This window comes from Felis catus, chromosome X, assembly GCF_018350175.1.
Source record: "Felis catus isolate Fca126 chromosome X, F.catus_Fca126_mat1.0, whole genome shotgun sequence".
Lineage (NCBI taxonomy): Eukaryota > Metazoa > Chordata > Mammalia > Carnivora > Felidae > Felis > Felis catus.
The window spans coordinates 85,521,181-85,538,256 of record NC_058386.1 but is presented as its reverse complement, the minus strand read 5'-3'; the positions used below and the strand labels follow the sequence as shown (position 1 = coordinate 85,538,256).

At 36.2% G+C, this 17,076-nt stretch overlaps 1 protein-coding gene across 3 annotated transcripts in view; it reads right to left on the bottom strand.

Moving 5' to 3' along the window:
- Nucleotides 1-461: 461 nt before the first annotated feature.
- IL1RAPL2 (interleukin 1 receptor accessory protein like 2) overlaps nt 462-17,076 on the bottom strand; it is a 1,211,101-nt gene continuing 1,194,486 nt past the window's right edge. For 2 of the 3 annotated variants that reach the window (XM_045051172.1, XM_045051173.1), the window contains exons 11-12: nt 16,170-16,340; nt 462-3,281 (exon numbers count right to left, since the gene is read on the bottom strand). In XM_045051172.1, the coding sequence (XP_044907107.1) occupies nt 2,584-3,281; nt 16,170-16,340 (869 nt within the window). In that variant the 3' untranslated portion in view covers nt 462-2,583. Of the gene's footprint in view, nt 3,282-4,222; nt 5,027-16,169; nt 16,341-17,076 lie in introns of those variants that run through there. The other variant, XM_045051174.1, reaches the window with a different exon arrangement.

Genomic DNA, 17,076 nt, shown 5'->3' with positions numbered 1-17,076 from the left:
GCTTTTATGCATTTCTTATTTGCCTCATAATTTCTGACATTTTCAGAGTTTTTTTACTTCAAAATAACCTCAATTTTTAAAAGTGTATATACTGCTGATAGATGAGCTAAATAAATTTGCTATGAACATATGGGAACTAATTACACTAGTATTTTTCTAAATTTTCAAATCCATTTCAGTGAATAAGTGAGAAGACATTTTTCCTACTGTGTAAGCACCTGGAGGAATATATTATGTTCTAGACTAAATTTTTATTATACCCTATGGGTTATATCTTTTAAAAATCTCAGATGAAAATCAAATTTTGAATTGCCATCTAGAAATAAATTTTTATAGATAGTGTACACATTGGTTCCTGAAAATGGTAGAAAAGGTTTCTTGTCAAGTTCCCCAGCACAAGTGTGAATGCTCTGTTTTTGAGTACTTACTAGTAGTGAAAGGACACATTGTGGCCAGCCAACTCAAATTGCTACCCACGTTTAATCATTGTAAATAAGGGAAGCAGAGAGACCCATGTTATATTTTCAGAACTGGCATGCTCAATACAGAACTATTAGTTTAAAAATACCACTGAACATTCTATTTGAATTAATCTAGGCTTCTGTGAAAAACAAAATAATAAAAAGTACAATTGGTCACTTAAAAATATGCTACTCATTCCATGCAGGTTATTAACTTAGTGATTGCACATATCATTAAAGAACAATGAGAGTAAATACAACTCTATAACACTTGGAAAACAGTTCAGAATTGATAAATTTCCATTTTGAAATATCTATTTTTTTTTACAGAAGCAAAATCACCTTTCTTAGTGGAAACAATATATCTATGAAACATGTATATATGTTGAACAGGACTTTTCAAAGGAGCAACTAATTGTCCCAATATGAAATGAACATGTATCACTGCTAAGCTTTTACATATTGTTGGTGCATAATGCATTTTCTGAGAAGCTGAGTATAGAAAAGCAATGGAGAAACAAGTACTTTAAACAAAACCCACGGATCACAGAGAATCAATAATGTAAAGAAGTTGAAAGAAAAAAATCAAAACATATTATCTAATATTCTCTTAAACATTTGAGTTTCACATTTACAAGAGCTGGGAAAATTCTTAATTTTTACACACTGTGTACATCTGTCCTTATTATATTTGTCCAAAAACATGATTTATGAACCATTTTCAAAATTCCAGAATCAGCCTTGATTAAAAATTGGCCCCCAAAGGCATCTTAGTTGAAAGCACACCAAAATTGATTAATTGGAAAGAACACAAAATAGTAATCCACAATAAATACTAGATACTAGATAGGGGCACATTCCTTACAGCAAATTTATAATATTTTAGATCATTCATAGGTATTTTCTGGTGTGGTATAGTCACAGTCATAATGGGAGGGTGGAGAAGTTTAGTCTATAAAATATACTCTTTGAAGCACCAGGAATAGAGATACTTCTGCAGGAACCTTGCACACATGGCCAAGCAGACATTGTGTATGTACAGCATAGTCTCTTTCACAACTACATTTCAGATGAGAATAACTGCAATTGCTGCTCTGCCACTAGTAAACTTGAATCATTTAGCACTTCATCTGTGAATACTGTTGTTTTACTTCTTTTCTACTGCTGACACTTGCAGTCAATATTTATTTAAATTCAAACTCCAATGATGCTGTAAAAAAGTAGGAAGATGCTCACATCTTCATATAAAGCAGGTCAAGAGATCATTTGGAAAAATATCCAAATGTGAATTGTTAGGAAACAATAAAATTTGCATCTTAAAATGTGTTTTCAAGTTTGTAAAACTTTTGAAATAGGCTAGAAAGCCATAAGAGTTGTTCAAAATCATCTTCAAAGAACTAGTAGCCTGTCTACTCATTTGCTCAAGAATGCATATTGTTTGCCTTCCTACCACATCTTGCCTACAGAAGATGTGCTTGCCTATACAACAATAAGCTGTCATATTAGCTGCTGATTTAGTCTACAGAAGTTGTCCATTATGTTGAAGAACTTCCAAAAATTTCGGTGACATTTTTTCTTAACCGATCTTCCTCTACATACAATCTTGTAACTGGGGTGCTTCAACACGTCTTTCTTGATAATTCCTGATTTTTCAGTTATTCTGTAGAAGTTCTCTTTTCCCCCTTATACTTAGTTCAGAATTTTCAAATTCAATTAAAGTTCTTAAATTTTCCTTATTTGAAATGCCATGTTAATCTGAAATATACATAAATAGGGGTAGGTTTCTCATCTAGTAAGTTTACAGTCCAAATAGTATCATAAAACCTACTCTAAAACAACAGGATTTTTACATTTTTATTTTCAGGAATAAATAAAAACTACACATTGAAACAAGGTACTATACTACAAAAGCAGGTCCTTCTTTACACCCACTATTCTGCAAATGTAAACACAAATTTTAAGTACAAAAGGGATTCTGTGCCTTTCACTCTGAACACTTTTTCAGCACCTCAGTGTTATTAGGTGTACTTTATGCTTGGCTTAGCAGAAATTCTATTCTATGTATGTTCTGTTCTGTTCTATGTATGTTCACATAGCTGTTTAGAGGACTTCAGAGTTTTCACTACCAAATATCACTGGTGAAGCTAAGCTCTTTGGATGATAAAGGTAGCAGGGAATTGTTCCTATGAAATTCCTGGGTATCTTTCAGGGCATTATTAAGGGGTAGCTGTCCATTGAGAAGTGTCAGAGGCAGGTTGCAATAAGTGTGGTGGTTGCCTAAGGAAGGTACTGGCAAGGTGGTGGTTGGCATCTCATGTTTATAACCTCTGCAACAGTGTCTCACTTGCATTGAATCTGAATGGTGGAAATCAGGGAGAGCAGCTTGAGATGACACCAGAGAGGTCGAGGTACTGGTCATAGCAATAGAGGGTATAGGCTGGAGTTCTCCAAAAAGTCCTTGTTCTGCAGAGTCCAGAACATGACACCGAGAAAGCATTTCTTTTTTCTTGACGGGCATTTCATATACTAATTGCTTCCAAAACTTAGAATTTAATTTGCTGCTTTTTGGTCCCTTCCACTTGATTAGGGACAGAAGTTTGATGCTGTGCTTTAGTGATTCTACTTCCTGGCAATCCATCTTTCCTCTTAATTCTGTACACTCAATCAAAATCACTTTGATTTCTCCACTGACTAGTATGTTATGGAGTCTGCTTTCCAATTCGAAAATACTCCATCCTCGTCTGAGAATATAGTCTGGAGTTAGCACGATAATAAGTCTTCTGCTTTGCTCAACAAATCTTGTGAGATCTTCAATGTATGCTACAAATCACAGAAAGAGAGAAAGAGTAAAATAAAGACATTTCCAGTCTTTAATGCATTAGGTTTGCACTCTAATATAGCAAAAAGCCAGTCTTTCGCTAAGGTATATCACATTTTCTTGCATTGCACATTCAGAAAGTCCATTTCCTTAAAAATAACAATAAAAAAACTCTGCTTATACTACTTATTTTATTTCTCCTCATTATTACTTACAGTGTTCTGTCGATGAATACAAATGCTGACTTCTTCAGAGCTCAGCTGTATTTAAGTTATTTTTATTTATTTAATCATTTAATTCAAGGCAGGCTTCCAGGTTAGTGCTTGAGGTGAACATCAGATTGACAAAAAGAGAAATGGAGCTGTTTAATGAATGAAGGGCCACTGTTTTGTGGGTTGGCTTTGGTTTTTCCCCTAGTTTTAAACTACTAAACAATTGGGGGGTTTATGTGTATGAGCTACTTCAAAGATAATTGTGATAGAAATAATTGAAAATCTCTTCTAGAATCATAGCTTGTTTCTCAGAATAACATTTGTTATCTGCAACCTTAGGTTCCAAATTTGGCCCTTCAAACTAACAGACAGGGAAGTGGTGTGTGTGTGTGTGTGTGTGTGTGTGTGTGTGTGTGCATGCCCATGAGTTTAATTTGAACCAGCTGCTCTTTGTTCTGGGGAAGAGTAAGGGGTGAAGTCAGAGATGGGGGCCATACTGAATGAACAGTAAAGGAGGAATCTATCAGTTGAGAGGTCTTTGCCCTACTTTGTGGAACAATTCTGAGAGTGAGGTGAATATGTTATATAGTCTTTTCATGGTAGAAAAACACCCAACTAATGCTAGATTGATTTATCCTGTGGAATAATCCTTTTGTAATCATGCTTCCTAAAGTCTTATCTGCCAAAAGTGGAAACACACACATGTTAACAAACGGACACTTGGACACAGGTGCGGCAACAGAGAGCTGTCTTTACTAAGCAGAGCACAAGGCTTTGTCTAATGTACAGTGCCCTCTAGCAGAAGCAGTGCTTACAGAAGCATAGCAACACTTGTCACTGCAAATCTGCCGAAGGTTACAGACTGCATTCAAAGAGTCACGTCCAGTACATAGTGTGGGGCCACCAAACAGCTCAGTACAAGTCATTTGAAAAGAGAAACTTATTTTACAAATGCATATTTTACAGATATCTCTCTTTTCCAGTGTTTTATTTCCACCACTAGGCAGCAAGAACACTTTTGCAAGTGAAAATGAGTAAACTTTCTACACAGCCTATAGAGAAACAAAAAACTTTTTAAGACATACACATTGAAATTGCTCATTTAACAATTTGTTGTTACTATTGTTTTGGTTTTTACTTAATACATTTCATGACTTTCTCATGCAGTAGTACAATGACTGTTTATAAGGCAACTTCTAGGTGTAGAGGGAACCTCTTAAGAATTTTAAGAGATCATGTATTCAGGGAAAAATCAGCATTGAAATCTGTAAAAAAATAAAGTCCAATAAAATAAACGCAAAAACAAAACAAAACAAAATAAAAACACCACACAAGCAGCAATGGGGAAGTTATCACTTTGTAATTATCACTTAGAGAACTGGTGAAACAGAATGAAAGGAAAGGTAGAAAGTTTCAATAGAGTGGAAAAATATTATCCCAATGTATCAACAGCTTTGACTCTTCATTTTCTTCCTTTCTTCCTGCTCCCAAAAAGAAAGAAGTTATGTGGGAACCTTCATCATTAGAAGTTGGATCTGTAAGATACAGTAAAATAAACTATCATGCATCTTTCCCATTATTCTTTTCACCTTTCCTCCACACAAAGCAAAGCAAAGCAAAACAAAACAAAACCCAAATTCAAAATTATGGCATGAATGTAGGAGTCCATGAAAATACAATTTTTCCACTTAAATTATGAGTTAATTGTTAATTTTACGTTGGAATTCATTACAAAATAATTTACCAAAGGGTTATTCTGAGTAGTAGTATTCCCTCATTATTCAGCTTTTCCTTTAATTAAAAAAAATCTATACAAGAGCACATCTGTCAACATAAACTATGCTTCCATGAGTAACCCTTTTTCTATGTGTTGGGATGTAGTCTAATTTACTTTTTAACTATACTATTAAAATCAAAAGGTATATCTATCTATACATATCTCTACTTAAAAAAAATTACAACTCAGGTGTCTACAGAATTAAGAGAAACTATACACATATATACTAAAAGGTTTTATTGGGATTCATGGGCTTTGGCTTTTGCTATCTCCTTTCTTGAATGGGGAAGGGAACAGGGTACATTTTTTCCCTCAATTGGTATGGTTCTCCTTCTTCATCTGTCTATTATATTTCACTATTTGAGAGCTAAGCCAAATGCAACATTTAACATTTTAGGGGCTTCTTAGAGATCCATTAGACAGAATTTGCATTTGCCCCCAGAAGGAATGACTGCCAGGACAGATCCCACTATGTTCAGCTGTGCAGTGTGTGGGTGTTGAAGGGAAACTTGGATAGAGGGATTGGTCCCTGTCTCCTGCATACTACACTGGCTATGCTTATCCTGGCAAAGCCTAGTGGAGAGTTGAGGCAACCATCCAGATAATTCCGGCTGAAAACCTGCTGTGGAAGAAAAAAGGTCTGAATTACCCTGGTTTGTCCTATATATACATTAATCATATGCACTGGAGTCAGTCAGTCAGAACATCAAAATTTTCCCTGGGCAGACACAGCCCAAGTGTCCCAAAGAAAACATGAGACATTTGCTTGGGCCCTGAATTTCGTGTTCCATTTCACTTGGTGAAAAACCAAGTGGAAGTTTTCAGATGTGGAGCCCATATTTCGCTTCTTGGGATGGTGATCAGTGGCTGGGCAGCAACCTCAATGTTTGAGAGCAGCTGGGGAGGTGCCTCTTAATGCTGCCTGGCTCTAAGGAAAAGAAGGAGAGACTGTGCACTAACTTCCATATTCTGGCTCTCTCCCTGTTTTTCTCTCTGTTTTTTTTCCACCCCCACCCCTTGCTCCTCTATACCTCTCTCTTTCTCTTTTTCTGTCCTTTCTCCTTCTTGTCCTTTTATCTCCCTCTTTGCTTTCTTGTTCATTCTTTTTCTGCCTTTCCCTCTCTTGTTCTCCCTTCCTTTCTCATCTATCTCCCTTTGCCCCTTCCTCCCTTCTTAAGTCTTTTCATTCTTTCTCTTTATCTTTGAGAAAAAAACCAGGACCTAGCCATCATGGAAAATATAAGTAAATTAACAAGAGACCAAACAGGTAGAGTTAACATTTTTTACTTGCTAATCCTTAGTCAGGGAGTTGTTGCTGGCTTTTAAGCAGCAAGTGCCCCAAATAATTTCCCTCTTACTCCCAGGTTGCATTTCTGCATCCAATGACTATGAACTGGAGCCTGATCCATTAGGAACATGTTCTGTTTTTGTATGGTCTGTGAGCAAGGAATATTTTTTTAAGGGTTATAAAAAAAAAGAATATGATGTAACAGAGACCATATATGACCCACAAAGCCAAAAATATTTACTATCTGGACCTTCACAGAGAAAGTTTTCTGTCCCTGAATTAGAGACTAATCAGGGTGTTTAGGTTTTGAAAAGTTCAAAATAAACTAAGCAGAAACAGGTATCATGTTAAGACATTGCTGATCCATAGCTAGTGTAGTCTCTGACAGGCAGTGGTGTTTGCCATGGTAGGGCTGTGGTTTTGCAGGGGACATTTTAGAAACCTTCAGAAACCATTTAAAAAGCTTGTTACCATGAAGAGATAATAAGGAAACTTAAAAAAAAATCCCTAAATCCACAACACACATGAATATTCATTAAATCTTGCCTTGACTTATTCAGGCAAATTTAGCACCTGAGTACCAAGAATCCCTTAAAAGGCTCTTTTTCCACATAAAAAATATGAAATATCCCTTAAATAAAAGGTCATTAAGGTATTTCTTCGCAGAGTTTTGTTTGAAGTAACTTATGATGACAGAAAAGACTAAACAGGCCTGGTGCTGATAGCCTTCTGCTTCTGTAGATAAGGCTATGAAACCACACCAAATTATCAGACATGAAATAAAGCTGATTATGATTCATCTATTTGTGATCTTTACAATTGGTAAAGAAAAAAATTCCCTTGAATGTAGTTTTGATAGGGGTGCTTAAGTTGGTATAAATTCATTTTTCACATAAGTGCAACTGCAAAGAACCTTTTTTCTTTTGTTTATTTGGGAGTTGACAGAGATTGGAAAACATTCTAGAAAGGAAATGTATTGTCACTAGGCCCTCTTTGGGATGTGTACCTATTAGAGAAGTGAAGAAAGGTCAAGCCAACAGGAAACGAGGAAAGTGACTTCCTAAACTATTAAAAGGAAAGCAAATTCAATTAAAAAATTCCTTTCAGGGGCAGTTGTATAAACCAAAATTACAGTGCGTTTAGAAAAGTAGAATTAGATCTACAAAAGTGACTTGAAAATAGGACACTTATTTAAAAAGCAAAAAAGTAAACCGAAGAAAGAAATAAAACAATAAAATAGAAGCAGGAAGAATGGCACTCACAAGAAATTGCTTCTAATGGGATGTATTTACTTTTCCAAAAGAACTCAGTACTCCCCTAAATCTCAGGCTCTCAATCGTACAAGGGAGAAAATTACCTGTATATTTAGGAATTTCTATAAGGTGTTGCTATTACCGACTAACCATCTGATTTATCAAACTAATCAATTAGCTATTTGTAAATGATCTTTGTGTTGACACTCCTACTTAAGTCAGGGTCATTTTAAAAAAGTTGAAAGACAAATAGTTTGCAGACAAAGACATGATTTACTATTTTTCCAGGTTCAAATAATAGTTTGATATACTTAAACCCACAGCTATGTACACCCCCTATCAGTTAAACAGACAAATCATTTGGGTAAGATAGGATGCATTAATACAGAGACTACTTCATTAATCTTTGGCAAACACTAGCTAACTCACAGCTATCAACAGTGGTATTTATAAAGCCTATGGGTTAATACATAAAGACTTAAAACCAAGATTTAATTTCTAAATTGCAATTAGAAATGAGGATTTTTCAGAGAGACAGAGAGTGAGAGAGAAAGAGCATGTGTGCAAGCAGAGAGGGTTAGAGGGAGAGGAGAGAGAAAGAATCTCAAGCAGGCTCCACACCCAGCACAGCCTAATGTGGGGCTCCATCTCAAGACCTTGAGATCATGACCTTAGCCCAAATCAAGAATCAGATGCTTGGGGCGCCTGGGTGGCGCAGTCGGTTAAGTGTCTGACTTCAGCCAGGTCACGATCTCGCGGTCCGTGAGTTCGAGCCCCGCGTCGGGCTCTGGGCTGACGGCTCGGAGCCTGGAGCCTCTTTCGGATTCTGTGTCTCCCTCTCTCTCTGACCCTCCCCCGTTCATGCTCTGTCTCTCTCTGTCTCAAAAATAAATAAACGTTAAAAAAAAAAAGAATCAGATGCTTAACCGACTGAGCCACCCAGGCACCCCAAAAATGAGTTCTAATTGATTGAGATGGGTCCTTTCCATGACTGGTATGGAGAAGCCAGAAAAATAATATAGATTTCCTGTGTATCAAAGAAAAAAATGTATTATTCAGCACTCTATATTTGGGAAAATTATTAGCCCTCTGGTATAACTAGAAGCTTGCTTACAGTGAGGTACTTTATCATGTAGTCTCACTGAAAATACTATCTGCTTTATAAATAATGATGTTTAATACTAACTTATTGAAACAGTTATGCAGGTTGATAACATGACTCTTTATCTTGGCTGATATTACCAAAGATTTGGGTCCTAATTCTGCCTCTGGCAGATGTAAGATTCTCTCTGTGTTGTCTGCCACAAAGATTGGGGCTATGAAAATTTTATGTAACTTGGTGTGTGTGTATGTGTGTAGAAAGGAGAGGCTTTCTTTTTTTTATTTTTTTAATGTTTATTTATTTTTGAGAGACAGATGAAGAAAGACACAGAACCTGAAGCAGGCTCCAGTTTCTGAGCTGTCAGCTCAAGCCTGACGTGGGGCTCGAACCCACAACTGTGAGATCATGACTTGGGCTGAAGTTGGATGCTTAACCGACTGAGCCATCCAGGTGCCCCAAAAGGAGGGGCTTTCTAAACAATGTGTGATATTACTTACCCTACAAAAACTTTCTCTGTCCCCACCTTCCAAGCCTTTGGCTTAATAATTCATAGATAGTTCTTTGGGCTAAATGTTTTGGTAAGAGTTTTGTTCTCTACTGACTAATGTTAAGGATCCTAATTAATTCTGGTTGATAAGTCTATCAATGGTTAACATGGATTTTCTGAGACCTTGTAAGTATAGCAATCTGTATTCACAGTTTTGACTTTGAAGGCTATATTTCTGGTAGTGAATCCTTTACTTTTGCTATTATATTATATATGTGCGTAGGTGGGAAAGCATGACAGGAGGCAGAATCTACTCTGGAATATTGTCCACATCTTTAAATTCTTTCTCATCTCTCTTCATCTCTTTACCAAGAGTAGAGGTAGGTAAGGGAACACATTCAGAGAATATTGAAAGAAAGATAATGTGGAGAGTTAGCAAAAAGTCTGCAAAATATCCTTCCCCTTCTCTTTTCTCCCTTAACCTCATACCCTGGAAACTTGTGGATAAAACTAATTTCAATAAGTTCAATCTTAGTAAATATGGAACAAGACTACTTGATCCTTATATTGTCTTTTCTGTGGCTCCTTTGTACTTAAAGACAATTTTATTATGGTCTTCTACTCTTTTTTAAGATGCCTGTTCTTTGTGCCCCTCAAGCAGTAAATTTCTTGATTGAAATTCTACACAATTCTTCCTTAACCTCAAACTTTCAAGAGAAACCTCAGTCCATTGACCTCAGTACATTTTGGGCATATTGGGGTACAGTTCCCTTTCTCTTGACTCTAATGTGAAGGGGATAGTGGACATATCTAATTTTATTCCATGTAATTAAACTGCACACAATGTATTAAATTTCCATGGTTGTGCATGTCACCCCTGCCTCACACTTTTTAGTTCACAGACATCAGATTGCCTAGAAAAGGATTTTATTACTCCCCAAGGACAATTTACTTGAATGGTGTCCAATATGTCTAGCTATTAGAGGAACTATTGGCAATGAGTACTTACAGATCCATGTACAAAAATGTTTTTTTTTTTTTGCATGCCTCATTTAGAAGTGACTAGGCATCATCTGACACCAGATGTATTCTCCACTCATTTGTCATTTCATTGTCAGCACAATCACATGGCTAGCACTAAGCATTGAAAAACTGAAGATTAGAATAGTAAGGAAATGCAAGAATGTAATCATACATTATCATTTTCCCCTTAAATTACTGAAGGAGTCATAAGATTGTTGAGTTTCACTCACTCAATTACTTCTTCAGTAACACTGATACTTGAGGCCAAATTCATAAATATAACTTCAACAGACATAGCTGGTCAAACATATGTATGACCAGTGCAATAATAAATGAATAATTCACATAGAGATCCCCATAGTCTTTCTATGAATAGAAGGAAAAATTGAAGTAAATGCCTTTGAAGGTTTTTTTCTCTTCAAAGTCCACTTCGATATTTATAGATTTTTTGAAAGCCTCAGCCAAACTGGCTCAATTTACAATTGTTAATAAATATTGCATATGCATTTTTTAAGTACCTTGATTGCTTTCTCTTGAAGGCAAACAAAAGCTACAGGATTGGATTGTTTCTACTTTTAGTTTTAGAATGCTATTTTCTCCAACTGATCAGTAGCCCTCCACCTAATTCAATAACATTTTATAGTTTTATGTTTTTTAATCCCTGCAGAAACACTGAGATATGATAGGCTAGAGAACCTACATGGTACTCATCCAAAAATGTCCTCAATCTCAGGATCTCAATTGCACAGCTGGGTTCTATTGGTCACATGTCAGCTTCAGAGCACATCTGTTCATTCCTCAAGGATCCACTAGGCCCCATGAACACAATGTGCTCTGTGTACAGTACTTTCCACCACAAAACCCAGCAGCTGCAGGGGTGAGAAAAACCTCTACTTCTCAAATTTGTGTCTCTAGGTAGTGTGAGTAGGGTGTTTTCTATCTGGTTTTCTTTTGGTTGCCTGTCAGTTCTGACATTCAGACGCCTGTTGGCAACAAAGTTGCTTTTGCTATTCTCAGGACAGATGTTTCTAGCCTGGGAAGAGACAAACCAAATTTTTACTGGAAAGTAGGAATTTTTGCCACATTCAGGCACTAAACCTGAGAAAACATAAGGAAGATTCTGGCCACAGGCTCAAGAATGGAAAGGTAGGTCACCGCCAGGAAAATAATGTCCAGATCTGAAGCCTTTCAGTTTTAGCCTTCAGGAAAAATATTTGTGTCAAATCTCCCCATCTCTGCTGGTTCATGATGGCCAAAGCATACTTCCCTAGAAGGGCATGTCATAACAGTACAGACACCACCTCACCTTGGAAAGTGACATGTTTCTATTGAAAATTTTTGAGAACTCTTGGTCATATGAAGAAAAGACAGAGAGACAGAGACAGAGACAGGGACAGAGACAAAAGGAAGGTGGCGGGGGAGTCTCATTCATGTACTTTCGAAGTTGTATGCATTGAAAAGTTTTGTACGTTAATGAGATTGAGTTGGAATACCATAAGAGTGGTACAAAAGAAATGGAAGAGACATCAAAAGTGAAGACATTAAATATTAATGGGTTAATGTTGACCTCATTAATTTCATTCATAGAAAATTATTGTTGTAGATCAAGGATGATATTATGAAGTCTCCTTTTATAATCCTCAAAGGCCTCATTGCTAGTTTTTGGAGGAAGGTGTAGTCTTGGGTCAACATGTTTTAAATGAGATGTGAGGGACAAACATAGCTTATAATATTGTAACTAGTTCCCCGCCCCCCAGGAATGTGTCTATATTTATATAGCATAACCTGTTAAATCTGTACCAATGGCTGCAAATACAGACCACAGAAGCTTCTTTAATAACACACATACACCAAGTCCAAAATGTTCTACTCTGTCATTCATGTGTAAATCAAGTATATTATTCATATACTTCATCGACTTCCTGAAGGCGTGCTAAAAATGCCAAGGAAAAACTCGTTAATCGTGACATGGTGACTGCTCAGCCAGCTCTGAAATGTTGATGGAAAAAGAAAAATTGTCAAAGGGCCTTTTTAGGAACTTCTGCAGGTTACACTCGCGAATCAGAATTCAGAGAACATGAATTTCCTCATTCAGGAAGGAAGGATTAAAATCAAACACCCTCCAGTGGTTGCATCTAAAAACTGCATAGTTGTCCAAAATGGCTTACTTGTAAAAGGAGTCTTCCTGTGTACCACTGAGTACCCAGGATCCAAGTCCCTGCTCAGTCTGATGGTTGTATAATCTCAAAAAAAATTAAAATTATCTTCTATGGACTATAAAATGTCTGCCATCCTAGTGACTTTTTGGGTGTTTTTCTGTTAAGTTCTTTAAATGTCAGGGTATAATATGTGACAACTTCCTACTATCTTTTATTCAGTGTGCTATAGTCCCCAACTCAAATCTTGTAGTTTTGAGCTAGGAAATACAGCTTATATACACCTCACACTCTATGGTCAAGGAGGATGACCAGGCCTGTCTTTGATACACCAAAACAACTAATTAATTTGAATCAATTTATCCAAACAAATAGCTAAGTCAGTGAGGTGTAAAATATTCTACCACCTGTTTGGCTAAATTGACACAGCATGTTGATTCATTTGACCTGAGACATCACCAAAACAGACTATATGGGAGCATTAAGAAGACATAATTTGGGGATGCATCTCTTTCACCCTCATGGTGTTTGGGTCTGACTCTCACCTATACACAATAGCTTCTTCTTTACATAATAAGCCAAGTATCATTTACTGAATCTTAGGTAAAGTGGTTTTCCTGTGTTCCATGTTGTCCCATTTCCTTCTTTTTTTTTTTAAATTTTTTTAACGTTTATTTATTTTTGAGACAGAGAGAGACAGAGCATGAATGGGGGAGGGTCAGAGAGACAAGGAGACACAGAACCTGAAACAGGCTCCAGGCTCTGAGCTGTCAGCACAGAGCCCGATGCGGGGCTCGAACTCATGGACCGCGAGACCATGACCTGAGTCGAAGTCGGATGTTCAACCGACTGAGCCACCCAGGTGCCACCCCATTTCCCTTTCTAATGTGCACAATGGTGAAGCAATGTTTTCCAGTTCAGATGAAAGATAATCAATGTTGAAATATTCAGACACGAAGACTAACATTTTTCAGTCACTTGGTGGAGTTGATAAAGACTTCTTATTGTGGTGCAAACAATTTTGGAATGCAAGAAAACAAGCCAGCACCACACTAAATCCTATTGAAGATGACCTAACATAGAATATAAATTTAACTTTGGTAATGATATTACTTTAATACAATTAGGATATTATCACTTTAAAATTGATTTTGCAGAATTTCTACATTTAACAATATGTTTTTGTCAAAATATAAAAAAATAAATAATAATTTAATAAATTAAGCAAAAAATAGTAAAGAGATATTTTTAATTTTTCATCCATCAACTCCTTATAGGTACTCTTTCTAACATCAAAAAATAAAAGCAATATTCTCAGTAGCTTATTTAAGGACTGGGACTATTCCTATGAATTACTCATATTGTTTTTCTTTCGGTAGAAAGCTCCTGTTTAGATTTCACACTCGCCTTGTTAAAGAAAAACGCCTTTTAGATACTGTCATGCAAAAATTTAAACCCTTACTTATCTCAGTCTCATTGTTTCCTCCTGTCTTAAACACTGTCCAAACAAAATCAAAAAGCATCTATGAAGCATCCAACGAGCTCAAATTTTCTACTAGATGATGACAGGAATATGAGGATAAATGAAATACAGTCCCTGCCTTCATGGAACTTACAAGCTTGCTGACTAGATAAGATATAAATAGATGGACAAATATATAAAATAATAAAAGAATGTAAAGTATCACAGGAGTAAAAAATGTATAGGTCAACAAGGGACTATGCATGGTGAACCCTAAGGCTGGAGACATTATTATGGACATTTCACAGAGGCAGTGATATGGAGAAGAGTAAATAGAATTTGTAAAGGTATAAAAAACTAACATGAACAAAAGCATTAAAGGGACACACAATGTATATCAAAAGCACAGTTTGGGTATAGTGAAAGGTATAAGTAGGGGTAATGGTAAGAGACAAGTTTAGGAGACCAATCTGGGCTAGCACCAGACTATGGAAGTGTTTAGCTAAGAGTTATGGATTTTATCCTATAGGAAATGGTGAACAATTTAACGTTGAATGTGGGAGTGACATGATCAAGGATTTATACCTATTAGTGGAAATGGATGAGAGGAAAAATAGGGAAGGCAGAGAGTAAACAACATTGTAGTAATGAGGTGATTAGGGCCTATACTAGAATAGCAGAGCTGAGAATGGAAAAGATCAATGGACACTGGATTTGGGAGAGAGATACAGAAGAATAAAAATGACTCAGAGGTATCAGCAGGTTCCTTGGGGTTCAGTCAATATGGAAGTGGTATCTCAAGTCATGAAGATGAAGAGAATTACAGAAAGAAAAGAGTGGAAGATCATGGGAAAGAGTTTGGAGAATTATTACATTTGTGGTTCAGGGAAGTAATGGAACAATAAATGTTGTCTTTCTTCCTTCCTATGCACATGTAAGTGTGTATATTCATGTACACACAGAAACAGACATATATGCATTCTGAGAAAAGAGATAAACAACCAAAACTCAATTGTCTCCTGTCAGTTTAGTGTCCTTGGTGGACTGCTGATAATCTGAATAAATGTTATTGAGGAATAGCATGATCTAGCAGAGTGAGAACCAAACTCAAACAGATTTAGGTTCGAATCCCAGCTCTATCATTTGCCAGCTATCTGATCTTGGATTTCTTTAACTTATTTTCTCATCTGTGAGATGAGGATAATAGTACCTGCCCTCTCTCCACATAGTGTTATTGTAAAGGTGAAATGAAATTATGTCAAGATATTTTACATACTGTGAAGTAAGGAAAATGCAAGCTTTTTAATTTTGTTATGACATGTGTAAAAGTTACCATATTCTGATTTGTAGTCACATTTTAATCCCCCCCTCTCAAGGATATTAATATAGACTCATACGCAAATTAATTCTAGCACTTTTATTTTCCCTCAATGGCATTTTAAGCTCTTCGAGGGCAAGGAACATATTTTTGGCTTTTCTGTATCCCCCTTACAGTTTAGACTGTACAGCACTCTGAACATTAACAGGAACTAAATATATATTTTTACTTGAATCTGAATTTATTCTAAAAGCTCAAATATAGCTTTCAATATGTAGCATGATATAAAAGTAGCATTCAAGCCCACATAGTCCAGCACTTCTTTAAAATAATTTGAATACACGGTGAAAGTGCTATACCCAATGGCCTCACATATCTTTTTTATGTGGATTTTTTTCTATAAATCTGGAAACGAGTAACAACACATAAATTCAGTTATTAGTAGCAATGAATGTAGGTATAAGTAGAAGCACAATGACAGAAGATCAGCTTTGGAACTGTAATGCTTTGAAAAGACTTTGACTTTTGGAGATTTTTTTAAGGATCATCATTTTCTCACAACACTAAGGCAATATAATAAAAAAAATACCATTAAAGCACAATTTAAAAACCATGCCTAAAATGTAAGTGAGAGTGCCTTTTAAAAATTTTGGGTGGTAGAATATCAGAACACTTTTGAATTTAATAAAATCTGTGAGAACAACTATCTAAATATTTGGCTCTGACATTTGAAGCTTCCATATAACTTCATAAAAGACACAAAGCTTTTTAAATACAAAACTTGAAAGTTTCAAGTACTTGAAAGTACTTACTTCCACTTGGAATCAGGTCCCTTTCTGGGATGAAGAGTTTATATCCATAGTGTTTTTCCAGGACATCTGGCAGTATTTCAAGAGCAAACTGTTCTTCTTCAGGATTGTCACAGTCTAAAGTATCTTGGTCCACTTTTGTGTAAGACAGATAGGCATCATATTCCTTGTTGTCTTAAATATGAAGAATAACAAGTGGGTTTTATGTATTAGCAGGTTCTCTTTAAGTACTAAAATTCTATAACCACTAACAGTCTAGAATAAGCCCTATAATTAGTGACTGTCATTAATAATTAGACAAAATAAGCCACATGCCATATTGTAAGAAATCTAGCACATTTCAACATAACATAGTCATATGATATGAACTGAAACTGATATGTAATGGGAAACCTATAGTCAGGAAGAATAAGAGAGAATTATTTGTGACTTTTGGTGACTATACATCTTGTGATATTCAGTGATGTGTGAGTGATTAGCTCAGTGTGTCTGAATGCAGGACTAAATAGACCAAAGTCATGGATTTGAACTTTTTCTGTGCCAGCTGGCTTGGCTCTGTTACTTGGTCACAGACTATACCTCGTTTGCACAAATATGTGCAAGAGATCCAAGAGGGGCTGGGCCCTAGAGTGTGGAAGATCAAAATAATCCAGCCTCACTCCTGGAGACACTACTCACAACACATGCCATACTTCCAGTTGGTTAGTATCGTCATCTTCATATACAAAAAGCAGTTTATCACCAAATATTAGAGACAGCAGCTGGGTTTTATACAAGTGTATTGTCTGTTACCCTTGTTCAATCCATGGCCAAATAATTTGACACAAGCTTCCAAAAGAAGCCTTTGTTTCGAAATATACATCCTTCCAGTATTGCCAAATTAGGTTTTCCCTTCACACATTTAGTCAGG